Consider the following 22,542-nt stretch of genomic DNA (forward strand, 5'->3'; position numbering starts at 1 on the left):
CTCAAACACTTTAAATGAGGACACATTCAAAGCTCTTCTCTCATTATTATCCCACACAGGCACTCATCCATTATAGAACACATCTGCAATCAAAATACAACACCTTCACTCAGGATGACAATGCATGGGCAAATTCATTTGCTATAATCAAATCAAAGCTTTACTGTAATCCTAGCCTTGTCTGTTGCACCTAAAATGGTCTCTTTTTTAAATAAGAGGTCCTGCAAAATGGCTTGGCATTTGCTTCTCTCAGGGATTCGAGTATGCGAATGCACGCACACACCCCTGCACTCTAAATGAGCAGACAGAGTTCTCTTTTCATGTTCCCTGGGTGCGCTCTCCATCAATAGCCTCATTTTCCCTCTCTCCCCACACTGCAGTATCCTCTCTCGTGCTGTTTCTAGCCTCCCCTTTACCCCCTTTTCAATGCCTCTTTTCCAATATTCAATCTTTTCTCTCTAGTAGCACAATAGGAAGAAAATTCAGCTTTAGCTTTGATGTATTTTCTAACTGACCTTTACCTTTTCTCTTTTTCCAGAATCCTCCCGTCAACCAGTGACCGCTTCCTGTTGAAGAACTTGGTCGCTGGTGTGGACTACAACCTGTGCGTCTTGGCCATTTTTGATGACACAATCACATCTCTGGCCGCCACTAAAGTCCTGGGATGCACCACCTTCTCCACCAAGGATGTCTACCCAGCATGCCGCTCTCTCCAAGCCCACTTCCTGGGTGGGACTCTCACCATATTGGTTGGCGGTGTTGTCGTTGTCACTTTGCTCGTGTTTACCGTTGCGCTCATGGTTCGCCATCGTGTTTGTAACCACGGGGATCATATGATATGTCACAGCGGCAACAGTGAGGCTGGAGGTGGCGCCTGCTGTCAGGGTGGAGGTGTCGGAGGAGACAAAGGGGGAAACGGCACCGGGTGCTACCAATCGAATGGTTCAGGGGACATGATGATGGTGGTCCTGCCTAATGGTCTGCCCTCTAAAAGAGGGGAGAGGGACAAGGAGAAGGAGAAAGAAGCGACTGATTCTGCTTCCTCTTTGCCTCCGAAGCTTCCTCCGAAGCCGAGGCCGAAGCCAAAAGTCAACCTGGAGCAGTTTCTTTCAGCAGGGGGCGTTGTTTCCTCAACCACAGGGGGAGGGAGTGAGATGGCACTAGTGGTGAGGCAAAGGAAGCTAGACAAGGTGCCGCCATACTCTCTTGAAAGTGACAGAACTCCCCTCTACTACTCCCCTTCCCCTCCCTCCACCCTGCCACGTCAGTCGCACTCCCGCCAAAACCCCCGTCTGGAGCGAGAACTGACCAATCGTGCCAGTTTCTCTCTGGCTGCCCCCCTGAGAGACTCAGAGATGTTGGACTGGAGAATCCCTCCCCGCGGCAGGGACAAATGGAAATCCTCACAAGCTTATCTGAGCCCTGTATCCCCTCTAAGCCCTGCCTGTGGGACTGTTAGCAAACGGCGGCACTCGCTGGATATGGGCTCCTCCGTCGCCCTAGCAACTGATGCGGCGGCTTCTGTTGCCAAACGCTACGGTGCTGTCAGTTACGCCAAGCGGTTGAGTGTGATCTGGACGAGGCGGAGCCAGTCACTTCATGGGATGCTGGTTCAGTGTGCCTCGACGACGAGCACGGCATCCTCGAATACCAGCGACGAGGCAGAAAGTGCCGGGGGCTTTGGATTCCAACGGGGATACATCCATGCTTATAACACCACCAACTCCAATTCCAACACCGGGATTAATGGGAAAGCTAGCAGTGCAAAAGAGAGGGGGAAAGGGAAGGATGGGAAAAGTAGTGAAGAACTGGAAGAAAGTGTTGTGTAGAAGGTAGCAGGACGGAATAGTAAGAGGGTTGAGAGAGGGTGGGATCTTGAATTGAAAAGGGCAAAGAGGTGGATTGGGAGGAAAACTGGGGCGAGATGAAGTGATTGCAGATGAGGAGAAGAAGAGAAAGGTAAAAACGTCTCAAGCCTCACTTATGCAGCAAAAGAAAGTGAACCTGGACGTGAGGTTAAGATTTTTAAGAGGCGCTTTATAGCTGACCTGAAGAGTGATGGGCGAAATATAAGAGCAGGGAGAACCATGACTGGTAGCGGTTTTAAGATGGTCATTAAATACTCAAGGCTGAGCCAGAGCCATATCAGTTAAAAATGAATGATACAAGGTAGAAACAAAGTAGAAACACTCAAAAAACACACAGTGACAGTAGTATGGAGAGAAATGTGAGTGATATATAGAGTCAAAGAAGGAAAGGGATAATCAAATGGGAAAACATCAAGAGCCTGACAGAACAAAGGATATAGCGCAGTGATTGAGATAGTGTGGGCTCAGCGTGGATCTCAGAAAAGCCTTTACATTAATGGAACCAGACTCTTGCTAACACTTCAGCTCTCCAGGGCCTCAGCGCCCACGACAACAGAAGGGTTTACACTGGATCAAAAACAACAACACAACCAGTATTACTGGAGGAAAAAAAACACACTGGTAAATAGATTGGGATGAAATAGTCCTGCTTTGTTATCCTCTTCTTTGACTCGGACAGTGACGTCCATTTCCAAACTCTTTTTCCAAAACACAATGAATGTGACTTTTATGTGTCCTCTGCGGCTGGACAATGATTTTGGCTCGCCCCTGCCTGCGGATTATGGGAGCATAAATACAGAGACGGGTGCACTGGACACGATCAATCGATACGGGCTGGAAAGAGCGAGCAGAGCACAGACATTATTAAAAGAAAGACATTGGGATTACAAAGGTGTCGATATGGATTACAAAATGGAGGAGACAGTGGCGTATGATGACACATGCACACTTTCTGAGAGGAGGGATGATAACGCAGCAAACAAGTGAATAATAGCTACATAAGTGTGCATGTATTGATGGATCAGGGGCAGGGTGTGCGAATGTGTGGTTGTGTGTGATTGTGTGTATGTCAATGTTTGTGAGGAGCAAACCCATCAACCAGACTCCATTGTGTTAAATAAGGTTGCTTTCTGGACATGCTGAAATTCAAAAATATTCAAAAAAAAAAATAATAAAACATGGATGGAGCAAATGCAAATTTTAATGGCATTTTTAACAACTTTAGAATAAATCTGCATTTCCATGCTCAGAAAGCAGCAACCTTTGTGATTTCAGACTTTCTTTTGTGCCACATGGATTCAAATTAAATCCAAACAGTTGAATGTTTTAAGAGGAAAAGCAGTCAAAAAAAGAGGAAGCCACTGACACTATTAACTCCTCAATGGAAGACTTTGTACAACTGATAATGTGACTACTGTTCCACTGGCAGCGACCAGAGACTCTTCAAAACTTCAAAGAGAAAAAATTACAAGAGAAAACTTGAAAGTACATATATATAGTATATATATATATACAATGATGTTACTTGTCGCACCATGTGTTACTGTTTTTCAAAGTTTTCTGGAGAATGATGTTAGGGTCAAACACAAAATATAAAATGTGTGATTTTTTGTTTTAGACAAAAGATCATCATGATTAGAGCAGAAAAATATCAATGCCAACTCAGCAGAAAAAAAGCACACACAGCACTGATCACACAAACAGAAAAGCACACACAAGCTGATGCCTATAAAACAGAGCCAATTACATGAAAAATGACTTAACATTACTGTCGTTTCCTTTCTTTTTTTGTTCATTTGCCAAAGTCAATATTGTTCTCTGGACTTGATATAAATAATAAAAATTACATGTATGGAACAGAGATGAACTCTTTCACATAAGGGTGTAAGTTGTGTGTGTTTTTTTTTGACAAATATAATTTACGTCTGTTGTGTATGGTTTGTATTAGAAGTAGAGCTGATTTGGGGTCAGATTTCCCCAAACTAACCAAAGTCAGCAGAGCCCCAGTTATTGCATGGTTTCAAAGAGGAGCAGCTCTGAATTTAGATTGCAAATGTTAAACATGTTCAATATTTACAATCAGATATCCAAGAGGCATCTGGCTGCAGACCTCTATGGTGGGGCGTTTTGGCTCATCAGTTGCAGACCTTTACAATGGAATGACCTTTACAGTGACGTACCAACACTTGTTGGGTTTTTCCTTAGATCGAAGTGTTTTATAATAAATTCATCTCCTTACTTCTCCCTAACTCCACCCCTAAGCCTGACCTTTAGAGTTCAATGCCAAACCCTCTTTGGGTTTTTCCTATTTGTGGTGGTTTAGGCTCCCCCTAAACATAACCTTTAGTGCTCGGCGGTCTATCCCTAACCCCCCGTTAGGATTTTTCCTTAGTTTGGGGTATGTTGAAATTTATCTTAACCCCTTAACCTAACCTTTAAGGTTCAGGTGCCTAACCCTCTTTGGGTTTTTCTCTATTTGTGGTGACTTATTCTTAATTTTATCCACTGACTCCCACCCCTAAACCTAACCTTTAGTGCCCAGCGCCTATGCCCAACCCTCTTTTGGGAGTTTTCCTTATTTTGTGGTGTGTTCAAATTAATTTTACCCCCACCCCCTAACCTTTAGTCCCTATCCCTAACCCTCTTTGGCTTTTTCTTTAGTTTGTGGTATGTTGACATTTATTTTACCCCCCTTTACCTAACCTTTAGGGTTTTATTACCCAACCCAAGCCCCTCTTTGGGTTTTTCCTTAGTTTTTGGTGTGTTAAAATTAATTTTATGCCCTGACCCCTTACCCTTACCCTAACCCTAACCTTTAGGGTTCTAGTGCCTAACCCTAACTGTCCTTTGAGGTATTTTGAATTTTATTCCCTTGACCCCAACTCATTACCCTAACCTTTGGGGTTTTGGGTGTCTAACCCTCTCTGGCTTTTTCTTTAGTTTGTGGTGTGCTCTTTTTCATTGTATCCCCCTCCATCTTACCCTAACCATGTCCTTTGGGGTTGGGGTGCCTAACTTTAATACTCTTTTGGGTTTCCTAGGTTTTTGGTGAGTTAAATCAAAATTTATCCCCCTATGTAAATTTTTCCGATTTTTACTCATTAAATCCAAAGTGCACATCTGAAAGTGAGCAGAAAATATACATCATTCAGTCTGTCATTCTGATTCCAGCATGGGTAATGTACGTCACTTTCCCCTCTCACAGTTGAGCTCGCTCTATTGTAGATGTCCATAGCTGAGCGCCCCACCACAGAGGTTTTGTGGGAGGAACAGCGAGTACAGCCAGACAGGCAAGAGCAGGATTTTAAGTGGAACAGAATAAAAGCCAGTCAGGAAGCAAGCTGACAAAAGGAGGAAGCACAACTAACAGCCATGGCATGACAGTAAACATGAAGCATAATGTTGGATGGATGCCAGAAATGAAAGAGCAACTAGGTCAACTGTGACACTACCACAATGTGTTAAATTTAAAATAACACAATTATGCTGTCATCACATTACATTTGTTTTTATCAAATTTTGAGTTTTGTAAGTGACCTGTTGTTTTGCAATTAATCTGTTAGTGTGGAGCACTTTGTTGGTTATCTTGTTGCACGGCCCACACTATAAGAACAAAACGGTAAATCACATTTTCAGAATCCGTTTAGATTCTTAAAAATCCATGAAAGATTTCAACTGTTGTTTATTAAATGCCTCTCACAGATTTAAAAAAATACTAAATTAATAAGCAATCAATGACTTATCAATCAAATATCCCTTTGGATGCAGATGAAAGGGGCATGACTCCCTGTGTAGTGTGAATTTAGAGAGTGATGATGACTCAGTTGTGTTGAAAATGTTTTGAGCTCATGGCAAACATGTGAGTCAAAGAATACTTTGAATATTTGAGCGTCTGTGTGGCAAAAATTGAGCTGTTTACTGAAGAGGAGTAAAAAGGCTGGCATGAAAGAGAGATGGGACAAAGGCATCAAAAGTTCCGGATGGAAATGCATTCAGAAAGATAGAATGATATGTCTAATCAAAAGACTCCACAGATCAGATTCATGGGATACACAAAAGAAGAAAATGAGCTGAAGAGAAAACAAAAGAGAGAAAAAAGTAGCTGTCATATGAATGGATTGTTATTCTGGTGCTTTGTTGTTATCAATCATAGGAATTTGTATTACAAAATCATTTCACTGCCACCTGCAGCTGACACATCAATTTAGCAGCTTTGCAAAAATGAACCAGCATCAACATCAGCTGAAAATAACTCATTAATCCTCTATTTATAGAAGACCACCTTATCTCCCCTTACTAGGGGACCCCAAGGGTCTTCAGGCTTAATGGGAAATATAATCCAACCATCTTGCAGAGCTCTAATTCCAATGGATTTTACTGAAAAATCTCTACAGGCAGACTAAAAAAAATAGCTGAAAGGGGCTAAATGCTGCACAAAGCAGAGACCCAGATGTTCAGTCTTAGTTTTATTAGCGATCCTTTGTTGATGTTGAAGAAATCTGTTTAAAACTTTAAAATAGTGCCTCATAAAAAAGACATAGCATGCTTATTCTAACTGTCAAATGGACTACAGCAACTTATTCTGCATGCCTCATCTCCTCAGGTAGGTCATTCCAAAGTTGAGTATGCCTAAAAGAAAATACTTAATCACCTTTAGAATAAATCTCGACTTTAGAACGACCATAAGGCCCCCTCCTGAGGAGCTAAGGCTGCTAGCTGGCACATAGGGCTCAAAGAGTTCTATCATACATGGGAAACTAATGCAGAGATGCTACTTTAATATTTAATGAAAACAGACCAAGGCTGTCTCTGATCGTATCAGGGAACTTTTTGATATTGAATAGAATGCTTTCAGATGAATTTAGTAATATCATCTAAACAGTCTTTGACAGCAGCTAGGATTCTTGGGTCCTCAGGTCTCAAGGGCAGGTATGTTTGTGTAGAAAGCGAAAAAAGGAGCACCCTCCAAGCAATAAACTCCTTAAGGTGCCCGACATATAAAGACTTACTGGAAAAAAGAGGTGTCAGGTATATTTGTGTGTCTGTGTCTGCATAACAATGAAAGATGACATTGTGACATTGAATGACTGGGGCTACATGTGCTTATTCCTCAAGTGTAGTGGTACTTTGGTAATGTAGGTCATTTGTCCCACTGTATTAACAGGAAGATAAAGGATCCTTTAGCCACAAAAAGATCAAATGGCTTCAGGGACACTGCTGTTGTGTGAAAAGGGTTAATATGTTCTCTTGCCTCACCAGCTCCAGACATCAGACACCCCTCTGAGTGCTAGACAGTGTTCCAATTTGAGCCCGTCAGCAGGGACGCCAGGGGAAAGACAGACGAGGTAGAGGGGAAAATGTGTGTAATGTGTGTGTCCGAACATCAGGTTGGAGGGCAGTTTGACTTGAAACTGGTAAGTGGTCACATTAAAAGCAGGAATGAGCCTTTGCTACAGTCACCTTTGAGAAATGGAGTCAGTGTGTAGTATGTGCATGAGAGTTATCATTCATGTTTGTTGAGTAAGAAAAACACAGCACAGAGCACCACCGCTTCCTCTGCCGAAGGCAAAATCCTGGCCCATTTTGACTAATTAAAAAACTGCTGAGTAACGCTCAAACACGGAAAATCACCTTTTGACTCGTGCTCAGACGAGTGTGCGGATAAGAAGACTGCGAGGTAGCATTTTGGCAGTGATGATTGGGTGTTTCTGCATGCTCATGATTTGTGTTTACATGCAAGTATTTTAAGAGGCTGTGCATGCCTATAGCCAAACTTCCCCTGACATTTGCAGTTATGATCAAGGTTTGATGCGTTTCCCTGCAGCCTGCTGAGTAACTGCTGACTCAGAATGGATCAGCACTCGGCACCCTCTGCCCCAGAAACCAGTTGTACCAGTTCTGCCTTATGCTCAACTCTGCTGTGATGGCAACAGAGGGGAATCAGTTCAACCCACTCCATGAAAACTTAATTCTGTTTTTTTTTTTTTTCATAAAGGCCTTGAAACAGCAGACTGGATGAAAAATACAAAACAGTTGTAAAGGCCTCCACTCAGAGATTAACCTGAGAAGACTGCACAAATACCACATAAATAAAACAATAAAGAAACTGACATACTTGGTAGTACTAGTGCTAAGGGCTTTAATATTATAAAACAATACAGAGGTCTGCAACTTGGGGTCCTCTTGTTAAAGGTCTGGTTTGCTTTTGAAGGTCATTAGAACCATCAGTGCAAATTTCAATGAATTTCACAACCTGTTAATAACTCTTCCCAGGAGATTTAACATATTCTACAAAAACAGAGGGCTTCACATTTACTCAAAGCTTCAACAATCAGATGTCAATTTTACAGCACCAATTCATAGGAAATGTTATTTTGAGATGCTTTAAAAGGGGCCAGGTCTAGATATTATTTACAAAGACCCAACATTAATATCATGAACACAGCACTAGGGATTGCAGTTTCTCATAGATGGGCCTTTAACATGCTAATACAGTTAATTAATACAGTATTTTATTTTCAATGCAAGAAATTATCTATTTTACTCAGCCATGTAAAGTTTTTTAAAGTCCCTGTAAAGTGACAAAAAAATACTTAATTGTTGGTTTGTTGTGACAGGCCACTGTGTTATGAACCACCAGGCCAAATTTCAGTCTTGAAAAACATTTAAGTTTTTAAGATTAAGCTTCAAAACCCTGTAAAATGAGGCAGTAAAATCTGCTCTAGGATGCCCACTCACAAGAAAAACAGTCCTTTCAAATAAAAAAAATGCTTTTCATCAGGTGCAGCTGTCTGGCTCCCATCAAAGGCAGACAGACAGAAGCTGGGGATTAAATTTACTGTTTTCTGGCACAAATATCTCCATTATGATAGTTTTAATGACCTGTAGGCCATTGTGGCTGATAGATTTGGGATATTTACCTCACAATTAACAAAAACCTAGTGTTTAGCTGGCCATAAACTTTCAATGAAGCCAGTGACATAAGCACATAGCATTAGACTTCTTAAATTAAACCAAGCCAGGAAAAAGGTGACAAACTTTCTAACGGTCTAAATCAAAAATTCAGTCACACATAGATCTCAGTGTATTTACATGTTCACAGCAACCTTATTCCAATATAGCCAGTGTGTTAAGACAAAAAGTTTGGATTTCATTTTACAGGGAGTTCAAGAGAGATAAGTTAGTTTTTTAGCATCTCTACAGTCTGTAATGTTGAAGTTGTGTCAAAAGTAGAAATTGCTAGCAATTTAAGGGACATCTGTCACTCTTTTACACTACAGAACTGGTTGTAGGAGGATGCTATCGTGACTTAACCTTACAAAGCCAATAAGACTGGCCAGACTCCATCTCTCATCAGGCAAATCCATCTGGAAAAGCTCCAATTTACATTTGTGCCTAACCGAAGATGGTTTAGACCAATCAGTGTCACTTGAGGAGAACGAGGCAGCAGCTACAGGCGGAGTTTAGATGACCTATAGCAAAGGCTTCTGCTTAGTGCAGCAGTTACCTGGATGTAGCTTCAGTATAGTGCCACTTTTATCAGAACTGGACCGAATATCTTTACATAATAAAGAGCAATGAACAGAATTGAAACAGAGCCATTAGCTCGGATGTAGCTTTAGTATAGCTGCAGGTTTATCAGAACTGAGCAACATTTATTTATTAAACAAGAGCAAGGAGCTACACTGATAGCCTTTCATGACAGAAAACCTTTTTCATATCTTGACATTTCAACTGTATTGATGCACATTAGTCGTAAGCTCAATAACCCCCAGCTTCTTTCCTCTCATAGGCTTCCTGTAAGCCTGATATTTTATGTCCTAAACCTTAGATGCATGGCTTTAACGCAAACAGAAGAAGTGTCCATGCTGTGAACATAAATTCCCTTCTACTGACATTACTCATGTGTGAATGATGTGGCATGATAATGTTTTAAATCATGGTCTGACTTGATACACCCACTCCAAACATGTAATACATTTAGAAATTAATACAGCCCATCAAAAGCAGAAGCATCAGTCGGAATAACAACATGCTTCACATCTAATTAGTCGCTTTAACCAGAGTTGTCAGCAAGATTTAGTGAAAATGACAGCGTGACGGATTCAGATAGCCCCTATTAATTCAGAGCAACAAATTATAAACTAAATATGTTTTATTCAAGAGGCTAAAACATGCCTTTCTAAATAAATCTTAAAACCAAGAAAGAAGACATTTCTCCTGATAGTACATGGTGGCTCTTATGTCATGCTGAGTTCGAGTACATCATGAACTTACTACTTTTTTCTTCTTCTTTAACTCTGCAGGGACCTTGGCAGAAAACTCACAGGTTCTATTTTCACATTTTCTCCCCATAAAATGTTTTTCATCCATTTTTAATAACAGAGTTGACAGCTCAGACTTTCCCGGTATGAGTTAATGAGCCATCAATCACCTCCTTTGTTAGATATCCAAAGTGATGATGCTAATGTATTACCATTTTGACAGGATGCTTCAAATTAAATGCATATTTTGAACATTAAACATAAAGAAACCATTACCTCTGGAGCACTAATCACTGTTAGAGTCTAGTGTCCAATAATATTTTTTCTCTTTGTAATTATGACTAACAAGACTCGAGGGAAATGAGCCATGAATGATGACTACTGATTGTCAGAGGAGCTAATGATGAAGGTTGATTGTTGCACAATGCTCATATCACGCACACGTTACAATGTCTGCATGAAATATTACCTGATGTACTGACTCAAAGCATTTACAGTCTTTTATCTGCATTTCAGACTGGAAGTAAAGATAAAAAAAAGCAGTTTCTCTCTTCTAACGGCGCTTTATAAGTTACTCCTGAACCAAACGTGTCGATTCTCAACTACTCAGCATCGCACGCAGAAGATGAGTCAGGAAAGAGGATTGAAAGATGAGCAGATAGAAGTAGAGAGATAGCAGAAGGGAGATAAAAAGATTGATTGGATATAGAAGAGTGAAGAGGAGCGAGATGGGAGTAGCTGCAGAGGGAGAGATCGATGGAGGAAGTGAGGAAGAGAAGTGGAGCACCGCAGCAGCAGGAGAGGAAGATCATTTGCCTTATCTAAATACATGATACAGAGAAGCTGCTTCTTCTCTTTATCTACTCTCATTGGCTCCTAGAACAGGAAGCAAGTGTCCAATTCATGTTATAGTGATATCAGCTTAAGTGTTTTAAACCTACTAATCACAGTCCACTACATTTAGTATACTAAAGGCCCAGTGAGGAGTTTTTAGTTGGTTGTAAAAGACTTAAATTGATACTGATGCCTCTTTACAGCCTACTGAAGCAAAACAGACCAACAGTGGCAACTCTGACCTCTATAATGTAATCTTAATGCTACTGTTGCCACGGGGGAAGTGTCAGACTGGAATAAAAGCCTTGCTTTACATTTTCAAAGAAAATATTCCACAAAAATGACTGCAGAGATTTCTGATTACAAAACAACATGTGGAAGATGTACAAGTTTAAATCAACAATGTCATAGGATATATAAAGTGGCAAGAAACAAACATGGGAACCCTTTGAAGTTATCTAGTTTTTACATTAATCGGTCATCAAATGTGATCTGATCTGCATCCAAGTTGCAAGTAGAGACAAACACGATGGTCTTTATTGGGCACAGCCATCAAATATTAACAGTACTGATGGAAATAGTAAGTGAACCCTGGATTTAATAACTGCTTGAACCTCCTTTGGCAGCAATAACCTCAACCAAGCATTTTCAGAGACTCTTGATCAGACCTGCACAACATTCAGGAGGAATTTTGGACCATCCTTCCTGGCAGAACTGCTTCAGCTCAGCCATATTCTTGGACTATCTGGTGTGAATGCCTCTCTTGAGGTCATTCCACTCTAAAAGGTGGATTTTCTAAAAGCTATTTTGTAGTCGATTAACCTCTATGTTTAGGGTCATTGCCTTGCTGCTTCCCCAAACTTCTCCTGAGCTTCAGCTGGTGAACAGCCACCCTGAACTCCTGCATGACAGAGGTTCCCAACCTTTTTTCCACTGAGCCCTCCCTTCACATATCTAAGAAGAGCTGCACTCCCCCAGGACCCAGATGGAAAAAAGTTGCATATTGCTGTCAAAAATACACATAAACTTGAATAGTTTTCTTCGTTTAAAGCCAAACACAATAGCCCAAACCACAACCACCTTGGTAGGAACCATTCATATGGGTTTTATCATGATTTTAGGTACTTTGAGTGAACCTAATTTTAGGTCCCAGACCCCAGGTTGGGAACCAAGGCTGTGGGCTACCTTTCTAAACTTCTAAACTTGGGAATTCATTTTCTCCTCCATGGCAGTGATGTTTTTTGGTAAGCAGGGGCTTCATCTCATGTGTACTGCCATGCCCACCACACCTGTTCAATTGTTTGCATATAGTAGAGTCATGAACAGAGATGTTGGCTTGTTCCAGTGATTCCTTTAAGTCCTTAACTATTCTAGGCTTTTTTTTTTTTTTTAACCTCTCTGAGCATTCTGCGGTGTGCCTACTTCTAGGGAGAGTAGCCATGGCACTGTATTGTCTCCAAGTCTGAGTGTTTTTATAAGTCTCTATAGCTCTACTGGAATAGCTAATACATAATTACAAAGGGTTTACATACTTTTTCTTGCCACTGTACATGTGTAGTTAAATTCACACACAATTCCTAGTTGAATATTAGAGGATTTACTCAAAAGAGCCTCATTCAACCACCTATTGTTATAGTTGAAAACCTGATTATGAAACAAGGACAACTGAAATCTATCTATATGGGGGCGCTTATCAATATTTTAATTGAAATGTTGAAAATAACTCCTGGACTTTTAATCAGTGTCTGTTGCAACATAAGCCACAATTAAACTGAATCATTAAATTCATTTTTTCCCTGCAGTTATTTATTTTATCTCTTTATTATGTTTATTTTGTGTTATTTATAAGCAGTTTGGTGCATTTTTTTCTCAAATAATCCCAAAAATACTTTTGAATCTACTTTACTGTGTTATTTCTCTGCTCTTCAAAGAAAACAGTCTTTTCATGTTGCATGTTTCATTCTCACCATAATGCTGACTTAATGGGTAAAAAAGGATCAGTCAAGTTTTATAAAAAAAAAAAAAAATTGTTAATCAAAATAAAGACAGTTGTTTCTCTTATATTCTCATGGCAATAGGGATTTATTTAATCAGCTGAAGCACAATGACCCCAAAAAATTAGGTACAGTTAAAAGAAGTCCATAAAACTATGATCACCTACTTTTCCACATACTAAAGTATTATCAATGTAAGTTGTTTAGTTTGGCTCTGTTGGCACATAATGAGGTGCTGTAAATTATTAAATTCCACTGTAGTTATTGCTGGGAAGCAAAGACAGCAGAGTTTTTTTGGTAACTGCAAACTACACAAAAGAAAAGGGCAGAGAAAGAGGTGACAATAAAGACAAAGAGAGCCACACAATGTTGAAAGCAGTGAGCTGCTAAAGTGATGGAGGACTAAGTCTCCTGCATGGTTTTACCTTCATGCATCATGTGCTCCTCTCTGCCTCCCTCTCTCTCTCTCCACTATCTTTAATTTAGCCTTCTATCTAATTCGCTCTCTCCTTCACCTCCACTGACTTTTCATTCAATCCTTTGTTCACTGCCTCTGACTCCTAATCTCCTCGTCTCCCTGACCTACCCGCTCTTTCTCACTCCTGCGCTCAGGTTTTGTACCCTCTAACTGATTTCACTTTTTATGCTCTGCCTACTGGAAATACTCTTTTATTTTCAGTGTCATTCTGAATGGATAATTAATAACCTTTCTTCATTCTCTGTAAGTCTTTACATTCATTTAGCTGACTGTCCTCTATAACTAGTATCACTTCCCTTTATGGTTCCAGTGGAAGTACCCACTTCATTCCTGACTCCACACTTTCCATATTAAAATTCCCCTCAGGTTGTTTGTTATTTCACACAGATATATTTTGACATTTCATCTTTTCCTCTTTGTCCTTGTCCTAATCCATTTTATTCTTTTGGTTCATTTTCTCCCTTTTCTACATTTGCATCTACTTACTTAGTTTCACCATTTAATTTTTTACCAGTTGACAGCTACATCAAAAACACAGTCTATCCCTGTGTTTCCAGAGTGTGGCTGTAGTTAGGTACATGAATGCATGCATACATGATATATTTCAGTGAATCAAATTAACACCTGACAAAAACACTTCAGAATCAATGCATGAAAGAAGGATTTGAAAGTACATCTGTGAGGAGGAGCATTTCTATTTTCACATTGAATAAAAATCAGATCTCTTCCATTCAGCAGCTCTCTCCTTCACCTTTGACCACCTCAAACATTTTTATCCATTTCCCCTCTAAAGCCAATTCTGTTTATTCAGAGGCTAAAACAGAAGTTTGCTGAGGAACACAGTAACCTTAGCAACTATCCTCCACTCTTTTTCTTTTACGCTATCTTTCTTCATTCATAGCTTGTATTACATATTACTCAATATTTAGTATTGTAAAACATTCAATTTTTCATTTGTATTCAGATATCAGGAATCGAGAGAGTTCTTCTGAATATGTAAAACAGTACATGGTACATTTTTATTTCTGAAAGCCTTATAGTGCAAAACATTGAGGCTTCCTTGAGGAAAAATAAAATACTTTGAATTTTTTCTGTATAACATTTTTCAAGCTAGTGTTGACTTTGGGCCTATTTTGACCTAAAATTTGCTGAATTATGTTGAGTTATATGTTATGCATGCTATCGGCTAATCGCTCTCATGCTGCTCTTGCAACCCTCCTCAACCCTAGCTCCTCCTATATTCTTCTCCTGACTAAATCAATGTCATTCTGTTGTCATTGATGCCTGCTCTAGTCTGGGTTTTGCAGCTTCTCTCCCAGCATTGGGCTTTCCTTATCGAGAATTTGAGTATAGAGGTTAGTAAACATCCAGTTTGCCGGACGATGTGATTTCCTCTCAGCATGCCATTGGCCAATCGCGCTCATGCTGCTTTATTTATTTATTTATTTTATTTATTTTTGGGCTTTTTCATGCCTTTATTTGACAGAGGAAGGACAGTGGATAGATTCGGAAACAGGGAAGAGAGTGGAGAGAGACATGCGGTAAAGGGCCACTGGCCGGATTTGAACCCGGGCCGCCCGTGTATATGGGTAGCGCCTTAAACCACTCGACCATCTGCGCTCCTCATGCTGCTTTATTTAAACTGCTCTTGCATGGCTACGCTCTGCCCCTTCCTCTGCAAGCTGCTCTTGCAACCCTCCTCCACCCCAGCTCCTCCTTTATTCTTCTTCTGACTAAATCAATGTCATTCTGTTGTCATTGATGGGGTTTCACTGCTTCCCTCCCTGCATTCCTTATCAGCGTAAGAAGATCAGAAACGTGTGCTGTTCATGCCTGATGTTTTCCACCAAGGCTTGTGAAGGGGAAGGGGGATGTCAGAACAGCATCACCACCAAACATAAATAGCAGCAGTGCAATGCTAAGAAAGAAATATTTAGACAAACTTTTGTGGTCCTAACTGAAATCCATTAGTTGTCCTTTTGTAGACTTTTGTGACAACACTGTCATTATAGATCATGAAAGCATCCCTGAGTGGGGGAGGGATGTTGTCCCATGTCATAGTGTGGCTACAGTTAGAAAAAGGATGCATGAAACATGTTTGAACATCGAGCTGAGAAAAATGGCAACCAATTCATCAGAGCTGATACTGAAAAACACAGAAGAAGTTTGGCTTTACAATCATTTTAGGAAGTCATTATGACACAGGATATTCAAGTAGTGTGTTTTTTTTTTTTGTTGCTATGTTAATATTAGAAGAAACTGGATTTCAGCCTTTCCTTACAACACTTCTTACATGAAGGGTCCAAAGGGCCATCTTGATCTACAACACAAGTTTAAATCTCCTCATCAGTTAAGAGGTATTTTTCTGCATCCTTATTCTGTTATCTGCTGACCTTTCTCCGCTGCTCTCGACCTCATTCAACCTCTGTCCTTTTTGCCGTTTATCCAATTTCTGTCCCTTTCACTGTGGGGCTCGTTCAGCACTCTCTCTCCCTCTCTTAGTGGTCGTATGATTGTTTGCAGGAGTGCTCTCTCCCTCTCCTTCTAGATCTCTTTCACCTCTGCCAACTTGGCTCGTTTAACTCGTGTCTTCTGCAGCAGCTTCGGGAGCACATCACTTCACTGACAGATTCCCTTAAAAGACCCAAGCAACTTTTATTCCCTGCCTTTCCCAAATGTCTTCTCCATTCACACCTCGAACTTTCCATTACTCATTGCTGTGGTTTTCCCAATTTCCCTTCAGTTTGCTTCATTTTGTTTCTCCTCACCCATTTTATTTCTGACATCTCCTGCTTTTTCACATTTTGTCCCTGATGTGATTTTGCCTTTTTCGTCCTGGTCTGCACTTCACCGCAGGGCCTCTCCTGCTCATCATTACCGCTCTCAACATCCCGCCCACTGCCCGTGTCTTCTTCTCTTTTCCCCTGGAACGAGGAACGACGCAAGCCCTTCCTGTCCTCTTTTCATCATTTCTCTATCCTCCGTCTCTTTCCGTCCTCCGTGTGGCGACGCTGCCACCCACTCCTTCGACACATCACCCCAGCAGGCTCCCTTCAGACTACTGATCAGAGGGAGAGGGGGGAATTTCGGAGCTCTTCTCTTCTTGTGATCTTCCAGGGTTTCACTTCTGAAGAGTGGTGGTGCGAGATTTTGGTTTCCGCGAGAAAGTTGCGGAAAAAGAGATGGACAGATGCGGTGGGATGTCTATTTTCAGGCTTGCTGGATGTTTTTTCTAAAGAGCGAGGAACATGGGGATAAAATATGGAGTAAGAAAACAGACAAAAAAGAGGGGAAACCAGCAGAAAAATCTGTTTATTCCACTTCATAGCTGTCATTGGCCTCGATAAATACTTAATGTTTATGAATAATTTAATCCAAAAACTCTTAGCATTCTCATTATTTGCCATAATAAGGTTTCCATATGTTAACCTACTTGCTAAATTAGTGCTATAAAAATACAATAACAATGAAATGCGCTAATAAACAGAGTTCATGCATGTGGCTGCTCAATTAGGAAGGCTATAACCCTGAAAATCGACTCCGATCTCTAAACCAACATTATTAACAATCACTGCAAACCTTGGAGAGTTGTATGCAAATTTGCAATACCTACACCCAATTAGTTATACCAACACCCAAATATACAGTATGCTTTAATAAATCTCTCAATGCTGCACAGTACTTTCCTGCAGAATAAGTGTCAGACTCCATAAATCCTACAAACTATAACAAAGCTACTGGATTAGCTTGCTGCATTCACTTGAGCAGGATCTGAACCCAGATGAAATGTTTAAAATGAGAAAAAAGACAGACGACTTTAGATCAGGTTTGAGCGCTGCTTTACGGCCTGGAAATCTCAGCGGAGCTATAATTGGGACTAACGGCTGAGAAAAGGTCCTTTTGCTTTTCAGTTGACGGCATCAGCCGGTAAGCAATTTAACCTTGCTCCTTACCTAACCATGCCTAAAGGCCAAACACTGGGGGACATATTACCATGAAATATTCAGAGTGTTTTTCTGCCCATGGATATTTTGGACCTCTGTGCGGTTCTGAGAGCCGCTAAACTGACTGCATTGAAAGTTTGGTTTAACTGGGACAAAAGTAGAACAGACACAGAAAGACTCATAGGAGCTAGAGAGAGAGAGAGAGAGAGAGAGACTGCTTCACTTTAGTCAGAGCTCTCTGGCTGTGTTGGGTGAAAACCAGGTGTAGAAAAGTAACTAATTACATTTACTCAAATTACTGTAAATTAATAGTTTATTTGTGTACTTGCACTTTTTTTGAGCACATTTGGAAATCAGTACTTAAAGTAAGTCTCAGTCAGATTTACTGTGCTTTAACTTTAGTATAATATTCTAAAACTTTCTCCACTTCTGTTGAATAACACATAGTAAGGGAATGACTCCACACCACATCCTGAAACAGCACAACACAGCAGCAACTGGAGTACTGACATCTCTGGCTTTAATACTGAAGAGTTGAATGTAACTCAGTGCAATTTTAACTTTATCTTGAGTGAAATGGTCTTCAGTGTTATTGTTATTTAACAGTGTTGAACCACCAGTGACAGTTTAACTCCGTAAAGAGCCAGCTGGTCTGAGTTTCCCAGCATGCCCCTGGGCAGAGCGATACGCGTTTAAATGTTTTTAGTTGAGTTGATGTTGTACATTGATTCCTGCTGGTTTTTTTTTTATTTTTCTGTTGGATCAATGCTGTTTTCGATGTGAGACACATTTGCACCATGGGTGAAGTTATCTACTAAGTTAGTTTGATTTCAGGTGTTCCTACATTTTGCCACTATCCGCCTACTGTTGCCTCTGTCAACCTGTTTTTGCCACTATCAACCCCTTTTCACCACTTTTCTTGCCCATTTTGTGCAGTTTTTACAGAAATTAACAATATTTATGCTATTTTAGCAACTTTAATCCATGTTTACCTCTTATAACTCCTTGTCATCACTTTCCTGGCATTTGTTGTCACTTTTGGACAATTTTAATCCAATTTCACCACCTTTTCTGCCCATTTTTGCCATTTTAAATACATTATTGTCTCTTGTAACTAGTGTAGTACTCGGTAGTCTTAGTCTTGAAACCGGTCTCAAGACCATATTTTGAATGTCTTGGTCTTGTCTCTCTCTTTGACTTGCCAGACTCAGGATTTTCCATCAAGACCGTTCAAGACCAGCACTGATCTGCTATTCTTCAACTTCATTAATGTGATAGGAGCACTTGCTATCGGTCCATCTTATTTCTAGTCAGAAATACCTCTGAACACTTACTTTAGGCCTCAAATACCCGACAAATCTAGATAAACACTTCATTTTAATATAATATTTCCAGACTTGTCAGTGGCTTTTAAATACATACAAGGATTTTTGCATGTTGTGCTTTGAAAGAGTTGCAGACACCTTGTTTTTATCTGTCATATTTATTAAAAAGAAAAGTAAAATTAGAGAGAGAATGCTCTTAAACTGTTCAACCTCAACAGGGGTTTTAAAATTGATTTATATGGTCTTGGTTTTGTCTTGGTCTCAGTGCACTCTGGTCTCGGGCAAGTCTTGGTCTCATATAGTGTGGTCTTGAGTACAACACTACTTGTAACCCCTTTCACCACTTTTTCTGCCTGTTTTTGTCAATATTAACACATTTTTGCCACTATCTGCCTATTGTTGCCTATTTTAACCCATTTTTGCCACAGTAAACCCTTTTTCATGAAGGACACAAAGTACATATACATTATTAATAAGCATTGCCTTGCAATGAAGTTGATCCTCAGCTTTGTTCTTGCTAGAGGCAATCCAACTTGCCACAAGTTACTGCAGCTCTGTCAAGTAGGGAAAGATGAAACACATTTATATGTGTAGTTTTTCTTCAATAAAGTATATCCATCTTTTAATTTGGAACCTGGAAACTTCCCTTGTACACATTGTTTAAATTGCAGCATCCACAGTTCAGAGAAAAATAGTTAATCTATCAAAAATAAATAGGCTAAATAAATTACATTCAAATCAGGCATAATGCTGCCACCTCTGTCCACTTCAATGCATCAAAAAAGGAAAACCAATTTTTCAAAAACAAGGTTAATTATTTATTCTGACTCATTTATTGATATACTGATACCCTTTCCTCTTATCCTCAAATTTCCCAGCTGACCTTGAACACATCATAATCCAACCTTTACTTAGCTTGTTCAGTGTGCTTATTAACATCTATCCTGCCTATTTCAACATGAATTTCAGCATTGGATTACTTTTTTAACCTATGGGACCTACTACAAAAGTTTGACAGCACATACATGTACTTCTGCACGTTACCAAATCAGTACGGTTGATATGCATACTTTAACACCCCTAATATGAGATAGGGTTTATTCAACTGAAAACTAAAATTGGCAAAGTCTACATCTTAGAAAGCTAGCAAAAAGTTTGACTGAATGTTTTATCAGCTGCTCTTTCATTCATAGAGAACTGAGTCTTGTAATAACTTGTACCCTGGAAAACAAAAATAACCCCCCCGGCATCACAAAGCAGCAAAACTTTGCAGATGTTTGAGAAAAACTTGTCATAAAAAGCTAATTCATGGTTGCATATCCCTACCCTTCAAAAGAAAGCCTGTGTAAACATATTTTGGGTCCTATCTGTTGACACAATAGGCTGTCATTGACATCTCTTGAGGTGAGAGCTGTAAACACAATATCTGCCGCTATGTGGGCTGCATATTGTCAGCTGTTGCATTTTAAACCGCAGCTTAGCTTGTGGTTGTTTAAGATCTAAGGCCTGTCACACATCCGCAGCAACGAGACTACAAGGAGAACACAGAAGCTCTAACAATGTCCCATAGCTTGGCAGAACCAGGAAAGAAGATTTTTCCATGAAAAATTCAGAGTTCAGCTGCAAACTAAGACGTCAGGCCTCGACACATTGCTCTGTAATGCTCATGTAACTATTAGTTCTTTCCACAGAAGTACAGTGCTTGTTGCAAAAATGATACGTGGAAACTACAGCACAGCTTTGAGCCATGAGAGTTTGACCATAAGACAAAAATTATTGTTTCTCCAAATGTCACTGCAAGAACAAACACACCAAACACTGGCTTCAGACTCTACAACCGCCCAGTGAACATTTTACTGTTGACACTTTTTGGGAGAAAGCTAAAACTGGTTTGAAAAATTAAAGTTAATTCATGACTTTTTGTAGAAGTTGAATTCATATCAATGTTTAGGTCAGACTTAACTCAGAAATCAGTTTGAGTCACATGTGGTGCCATATTTCTAAATTATTTTGCGCACTTTTTTACACTTTTTTTTGCACTATTAATCCATTTTTGTCAACCTGTTTTTGCCCGTTTTTGCCGTTTTCACTGCAATTACCTATTTCAATGTCCTTTAAAGTTTTTTTTTTTTTTTTAGATTTATTTGTGGGCCTTTTCATGCCTGTATTTGATAGAGGAAGGACAGTGGATAGAAAGATTTTGAAAGACTTTAGAAATTTTGGCCAGTTTTAAACTCTTTTCGACACATTTTTTTTTCTTGCCCATCTTTTCTCAGCTGTTGTTAATGCTATTTGCATCCACTTTAAATCAATATTTGGCAAAACTGACGGATTTTTGCCCCCGTTAATTCCAATTTCAACTCAGTTTCTGCCCTTTTTGCCACTTTAAATACAATTTACTTACTTGCAATCTGTTTTCACCACTTTTTTTTGCCTGTTTTCACCACTTCAAACCAATTTCTGCCAATCTCTGCCTATTTTTGTCTGTTTTGATCCACTTTTTATTACTATTTCATCATTTACTCATTTTTTTTCCACTTTTTATCACAGTAAGCCACCTTTTCTGCCAGTTTTTGCCACTTCCTGCCTGCATTTTTGCCTCTGTTCACCCATTTCTACATCTTTTGTCCCATTTTAGCCATCTTTTCGTCTCATTTCACTACCTGCTCTGCCCATTTTTGCCACTTTTCCCCTGTTTTTTCTGTCTCTGTTAACCCCTTTTTGCCACTTTTAACCCATTTTAATTCTTTTTGAAGAGACAGGGTTAACATTTTGAAGAAGCCTATACTACAGCATAAATAAGAAAATCATTTGTTGTTTTGATAAGAGTGGTTAGTATTCAGGTTAAAAAACAATATGGTCATCAGAGATTTACTTTATAATGGACCATGACCTTCCAGACCTCCATTGGCCCCTACTTTGGCTGGGCCTTAGAAAGCGCTCCTTATGGGCAGCCTTACATGCAAAAAATATCATGCAACCCCCTTAAAAAAACGTTCTCCATTTTATATAATGTGTTTAAATTACTTAGTTTCTGAGCAGTTTATCAGTCACTTACACAAAGATGCATACATCTGGGTGGATTTAGTCTCATTCTTACCTACAAGCCACCTGCTCTCCACTTTTACCCACCATTTCCATCAGATATCAATCAAATATGTCAACACTGTGTGGTCTTTCTGCCTTGTAGTAAGAAAGAGCTGCATAACCAAAGTACCTGCACATTTGCTGTCTTATTCCTTCTTCTTCTTCTGTGGGGATTTTTTCTTACTGCTCTCACCTTAATGCCTCCGAAACACTTCAAACCCTCTTATTAACATCACAGAGCCTACAAAGTGCCACCAGTATGATTTTCAAATAAAAATAAAATGTGCTGAAATTACACCTTTGTGAGACAGGATTACAACCCAAACTGCAAAGTGATTTTGGAGAAATGCCACCACAATACAACCCTAAAATGATAAATATAACACAACAAAATAGTCAGTTTGTTGTTTAACTGGTGGAAAAATGAGAAAGGTCTGAGACTGAGCGGCCTGGTTTAGCCTGTTTCCAACCAAATTTTCACTTTGACATCATGCTTAGTGTTTACTGAATACAACTTAAAAATAAAGGGGTTACAAAACAGCATAACTGAGGGAGAAAGAAAAGTTTACAGTGTCACTCCCACACAACCTCCATCACTGAATATTTGAAGAGTCCCCTGGTAGCCCTGCATTTTTAAAGAGATCAGATTTCAGAAGTTATTGATCACCACTTGACTGTGCCATGAAATTATTAAAGAACATTTTCAGATCACTGGTTTTATTTTAGAGAAAATGGAACCAGCCTCTGA

At 39.8% G+C, this 22,542-nt stretch overlaps 2 protein-coding genes across 6 annotated transcripts in view; one reads left to right on the plus strand and one right to left on the minus strand.

Moving 5' to 3' along the window:
- The window catches only part of LOC121504158 (leucine-rich repeat and fibronectin type-III domain-containing protein 4-like), a 53,798-nt gene extending 50,191 nt beyond the window's left edge, over positions 1–3,607 (plus strand). The window contains exon 8 of the mRNA XM_041778801.1: positions 539–3,607. Coding sequence (XP_041634735.1) covers positions 539–1,829 — 1,291 coding nt within the window. The 3' untranslated portion in view covers positions 1,830–3,607. The remainder of the gene's footprint in view (positions 1–538) is intronic.
- The window catches only part of LOC121504157 (pyruvate carboxylase, mitochondrial-like), a 465,432-nt gene that overhangs the window by 180,610 nt on the left and 262,280 nt on the right, over positions 1–22,542 (minus strand). The window lies entirely within an intron of this gene.

This window comes from Cheilinus undulatus, linkage group 22 (assembly GCF_018320785.1).
Source record: "Cheilinus undulatus linkage group 22, ASM1832078v1, whole genome shotgun sequence".
In the NCBI taxonomy this organism is placed as follows: Eukaryota; Metazoa; Chordata; class Actinopteri; order Labriformes; family Labridae; genus Cheilinus; species Cheilinus undulatus.